The 6,000-nt window shown below is 39.2% G+C and overlaps 1 protein-coding gene across 1 annotated transcript in view; it reads left to right on the forward strand.

Moving 5' to 3' along the window:
- THSD7B (thrombospondin type 1 domain containing 7B) overlaps window positions 1-1,884 on the forward strand; it is a 993,808-nt gene extending 991,924 nt beyond the window's left edge. Inside the window, exon 28 of the mRNA XM_043487921.1 lies at window positions 631-1,884. Coding sequence (XP_043343856.1) covers window positions 631-712 — 82 coding nt within the window. The 3' untranslated portion in view covers window positions 713-1,884. The remainder of the gene's footprint in view (window positions 1-630) is intronic.
- The last annotated feature ends 4,116 nt before the right edge of the window (window positions 1,885-6,000 follow it).

Genomic DNA, 6,000 nt, shown 5'->3' on the forward strand with positions numbered 1-6,000 from the left:
TGACATTCACCCACACTGAGAATCAAAAGGCATAATGAAGCATGGTTTGCCGCAGATCTGGGACCTCACTGAGAGTTTGGGGAGTGTAACTCAGTTTCAGCTTCTCTCTGTGTGAGAAGCAAGAACAGCCCTCTCTAACCTGGCAAAGATGTCCAACTCAGGGAGCACAGAGACCGGAAGAGAATGGTTTTGCCTGGTACAACATCAGTGAAATTCTCCTGACAGACTCTGGAGAAGTGTGTTTACTTAAAAACAGCAGCAGAGTAAAGCAAGAGAATCTGGCTGTTCTAGCTACTTATGATGTTAAAACATCTGCGCTGTGGAGGTCTTAGTAAGCTTAGGAATTAGTGAGCAGCAGATGTTCACATTATAGCATATAAACAAAGGAAAGTGGCCCTTTACCAAGTTCATTGTTTCCACTAAACTATTTTTAAGATTTTTTGGGGAAAAAAAAGGCTTCTCCTGGTTTAAGGGTTAAAGTACACCAGTATTCCAAAAAGGAACCCTCCAGTCCAGAGAAATCAGTCTTTTGTCTAACCACTTGGATCTCTGTATCTCACAGTTTTCTTTGGCAGATGAAACAGAGCTCTGTGAACTTTCTTCATCTCAAGGATTCTTTTCCCTTTACAGCAAGAAGCCAAAACCACATCAAAGCACACCTCCCCAACAGAAGCCTCTGACCTTAGCCTACGATGGAGACTTAGACATGTAACCTGAAAAAAGAAATCCAAATGTAGACATCAACTGCCTTAACCGCTTTCTATTTTGTAGCTCTCAGACTTCTCAGTTTTTTGAGGAATCTCATGGTGTGATATACTGGGCAGAATACAAATACTGCGAAAGTAATATTGCCTCAACTTCATTTGGACATGGAGTCAAGGACTATTAGGTCTGCCATTTTGCTTTCCAGTTGTTTGTGGGTGTGAGTGTTTAATGTTTTTGATTTTCCCAAGGGACCTGAAAACCCTTCTCTTCCTGTTTGAAAATGGGAGGAAGAAAACATGATGGAATTCCCACAGACTTAAGTAAATTTTATCCTCAGCAGCATGATGACAATCCAGAGGCCAAGGCTTTTACTGTAAATGATCAGTCTGACACCACATTCTTATGCACTATATTAGTGCAAATCCTTATTCTTCCCATACTTCAACACTGAGTTTTCTAGAATTTACATTGGTTCAAAGACTTTCAAATTGGATTGCCTATTTTCATGAACACAGAGAGAATGGGTTACCATTTCAGAAATTCTGAGTTTTTACCTTTACAGATTGTATTTTGTTTTGTAGTCAGGAGGATGATGGCACTTCATGGGTTGCATCTATTGAAATCAAATGAAATGTGTGTAATTGCTGGACTAGATGAAAGCTAGGTGGTTTTGAATGAAATGTGTATTGAATGTTAGGGTGTACAAATGAAACCAGAGGTTATATTGGAAAAAAGAGGTAAATTATTTAATTACTAAAACTGTATTTTAACAAAAACCTTACCATGTAGATATAGCATTAGCCACACACAGTTGTAATTCAGTTTAATGATGACAAACTCTGCTTTTGTAATTTCAATTTTCTTATCTGAATATTTATAAATTCTTTTTTTGAATTTAATTATCTGACCTCATTTAATATACATCGAACACCGATCCTGTTTGTAGCAAGTCTTGCTTTTATAAGGTTTCAATAATATCTAAAACAACACATGAAAGAGCTGAAACCGTTTTATGAAGATGAATGTTTGTAATCGTAGATGTTGAGAAGTAAGAAGGTGCCATCTTGTGGTATTGACTTGTATTTATAACAAATAAAGTGTTCAAGAGCCTGAAATGTTGACTGCTGTAGACTTATTCCCTGCTGAAGAGCCCATGATTTGACAAAGACAGCTTTAATAACAGCTTCCCAATGTCACTGTTTTAGAGGCTGACAGCTGAAACCACTGACAGAGGAAAGGAATCCTTCCCCACATGCTCAACACTATTGGTTACACTGTGCAATGGAGACAAGCATGATTACACAGAGTCGCTCTGCAGGCATATTGAAAGCTTAGCTAACATTAGAACAAACCACTGTGTAACATTGCAAACACTGATATGTAAATGAACTGGGTGGCCTGAGAAAACAGAAATCTTAGAAATATGATACAATGAGCAAGTTAGAGAATGTTTTTTACTTATATTGGGACTTTTGCTTTTGCTAATCATTTTAACACTAATTGATTTTCTTCAATGGGACCATGGTTTTACATGAAAAAATTCAATGAAAAGAGAATAGTTGATGTCAATATTGTAGTTGAGGGAACAGCTCCTAGAGTTGTCCTTTCATTACTTCACTTAGGCTAAAAAGCTTCAGAAGACTTCCTGGTAGCCCAAGAGATCCTGCGTCAGAGATCAAATCCCAGCTACACCCTTTACTGCCTGTGTGATCCTGTGCAAGGATGCTAAATTCTCTCCGCCTCAGTTGTGTGACCCACAAAATGAGATAATGAAATTATTTTTCGCCTAAGGTAGACATTAACAATAAATGTTAAAGGGATTCTGGTTCAAGATGGCCACATAGGAGAATTCTGAACTTACCTGCTCCCACAAACATGCCAAATCTACAGCTCCCTATGGAACAATCTTCCACAAGAAATCCAAAAACCAGCTGAGTGACTCCTACACATCAGGCACACAAGAAAAAAATGCACATCAAAATAGGTAGGAGAGACTGAGACACAACCTCTCTGTAAGTTCCACCTCTGTGCAGTCTTCCACAGCAGGGAAAACATCCCTCAGATTCTGAGAAGTAAGGCTTGAACCTCACCTTTGGCACCCAAACTTTTAAGATCTGCACCTAAGAGGTCTTCAAAACATCTAATTTTGAAAATTAACAGGACTTGTTACTACAAGACCCACAAAAGCATAGGAAATGAAGAAACAGTATTTAAAAAGCTTGCACAAACTTACTGTGGCCACCTTCAGGGCAGCACTCAACTAAAGAGTCCAGAATTTCTGTGAAAGAGGCCCATCTGCGTATCTTAAAACTTTGGCCTGAAGGATAGGCCTCTAGTTTAATCCACATCTATAGGCTAAATGAAATACTCTCCAAAGGTGATGGAAACTGGTAGGCACTATTTTTGAACTCTCCCTCTGACCTACCCCAGGTCTCCAGTATCACCTGGAAAGGAGCTTATTCATACATCTGGAACCATGGTTTTTACAGTGGCCATCCAGGCATGCTGATCATCTTGACTCTGGTAAGCCAGTGGGGCTTACATTAGCATGTCCCACAGGACTACAACAGAAAGGTTTCTTAACCATCTTCCCCCCAACCAGAACACAGCACAGAAGCAGCAGACAGAAATGCCAAGTCATTCCATGAAAGAGAACTATTGCCTTATCTTTGTAGCTGTCATCTGAGATGCAGGCATGCATTTAGGAGCCAATTTAGATTCTTTCTGGAGACCAGGGAGGCTAGGTTCAGTTCAGTTCAGTCACTCAGTCATGTCTGACTCTTTGCAACCCCATGAACTGTAGCACGCCAGGCCTCCCTGTTCATCATCCCCTCCCAGAGTTTACTCAAACTCATGTCCCTTGAGTCAGTAATGGCATCCAGCCATCTCATCCTCTGTTGTCCCCCCTCTCCTCCTGCCTTCAATCTTTCCCAACATCAGGGTCTTTTCAAATGAGTAAGCTCTCTGCATGAGGTGGCCAAAGTATTGGAGTTTCAGCTTCAGCATCAGTCCTTCCAATGAATATTCAGGACTGATCTCCTTTAGGATTGACTGGTTGGATCTTCTTGTAGTCCAAGGGACTCTCAAGAGTCTTCTCCAACATTACAGTTCAAAAGCATCAATTCTTCAGTGCTCAGCTTTCTTTATAGTCCAACTCTCGCATCCAGACATGACCACTGGAAAAATGATAGCTTTGACTAAATGGACCTTTGTTGGCAAAGTAATGTCTCTGCTTTTTAATATGCTCTCTAGGTTGGTCATAACTTTTCTTCCAAGGAGCAAGTGTCTTTTAATTTCAAGGCTACAATCACCATCTGCAGTGATTTTGGAGCCCAAAAAAATAAAGTCCATCACTGTTTCCACTATTTCCCCATCTATTTGCCATGAAGTGATGGGACCAAATGCCATGATCTTAGTTTTTTGAAAGTTGAGCTTTAAGTCAACTTTTTCACTCTCCTCTTTCACTTTCATCAAGAGGCTTTTTAGTTCTTTGCTTTCTGCCATAAGGGTGGTGTCATCTGTGTATCTGAGGTTATTGATATTTCTCCCGGCAATCTTGATTCCAGCTTCTGCTTCATCCAACCCAGCATTTCTCATGATGTACTCTGCTTATAAGTTAAATAAGCAGGGTGACAATATACAGCCTTGACGTACTCCTTTCCCTATTTGGAACTAGCCCAGTTGTTCCATGTCCAGTTCTAACTGTTGCTTCTTGACCTGTACTATTTTTGCGTTCTCTCTCTTTACCTCACCCCAGGTCACTGGTTTCTCCAAAAAGGAGCACATGCCAGGCCCTCCAGCTTTTGTGGCTACTGCCCAGATGACGTATCACTTGTTAACCTGGCTCTGGTGGCCAGTGTCGCTTATGTTCATGGGATCACCATGAGGATAGCAAACAAAGAAAGAATTCTTAATTGTCTGTTATCCCAGGGCTAAGTGCAGAAAGAACAAGAAGAAATGTCCATCCCAGTCTTTTGCTGGAAGAGGTATATCTACTCAGTTTAAAAGTTGCTGCTTGCAAACCTAGCAACCATTCATTCATCCTGAATGTGTTACCTGAGATCCTCTCACTTGGGCCCCTGAGGAGTCTTGGCAACCCTGAACTATTGGTAGCCACGAAAAACAAAGTAGGCTAAATGGACAACCAAAGAGGTTTGGAAAAGAACCAAGAAAGGTCAAGGTTGAATACAAAGTTTCATCTTCCACACAAAACCAGTTTTTCAAGGCTGGGAAAGAGAAGGACTAGAAACCAGCACAGAGAGTCCAGGAAAGTGAAATAACAGAGGAATGTTTTCCAAATGAGAGAACAAGAAAATCCCTCAGAAAAGACCTTAATGAAATGGGAGACAAATTATTTACCTGATAAAGAGTTCAAAATAATCATCATAATGATGCTTATCAAGGTCAAGAGAATAATGCATGAACAAACTGAGTTTCAACAAAAGAAAATATAAGACTTTATAAACAGAAGTCACATAGCTGATGGATACAATAACTGAGCTAGAAAATAAAGGAGTTCAACAACGGATGATATGAAATGGAAGACTAGATCAGCAAACTTGAAAATGAGACAAACAAATTTATCAAACAGAGTAGCACAAAGAAAAATATGAAAAAGAGTGAAGATATTTTAAGGCCTTGTGGGACAAAATAAGAGGAGCAATATTTTCATTATAGGATTTCCAAAAGGAGAGATGGAGTAAAGGGCAGAAAACTTACTTAAATAAATAATCTGAGTAATAAATGAGCTGAAAACTTCCCTAAACCTGGGGAAGGAAACAGATGTGTAGATCCAGGAAGTCTAACATTTTCCAAATAGGGTGAACACAGAGAAACCCAAACCCAAACCAGGACACATTATACTTAAAGTGTCAAAAACTAAAGACAAGGAAGAATTTTAAACGAGAAAAAACAAAACAAAACAAAAACCACTTGTTAGATACAGGAATCCCATAAGACAATCAGCGATTTTCAGTAGAAATTTTGCAGGCCAAATGGGAGTGGCATGATATAATGAAAGTACTTAAAAAACAAACAAACAAACAAACAAAAAACCCTGCAAGAAAGAATACCCAGCAAAGTTGTGTCCAGAATCAAAGGAAAGATAAAAAGTTTCCAGACAAGCAAAAACTAAAGGAGTTTACCACTACTGGAAAACTGGCCTTACAAGAAATGTTAAGGAACTTTCTTAAGTTAAAACAAAAGAACATTAATTGGTAATAGGAAAACGTATGCAAACAGAAATCTTACTGGTAGAGGGAAATACACAGTAAAAGAATAATTTAATGTGGTGAA

Source organism: Cervus canadensis, chromosome 15 (genome assembly GCF_019320065.1).
Source record: "Cervus canadensis isolate Bull #8, Minnesota chromosome 15, ASM1932006v1, whole genome shotgun sequence".
NCBI lineage: Eukaryota > Metazoa > Chordata > Mammalia > Artiodactyla > Cervidae > Cervus > Cervus canadensis.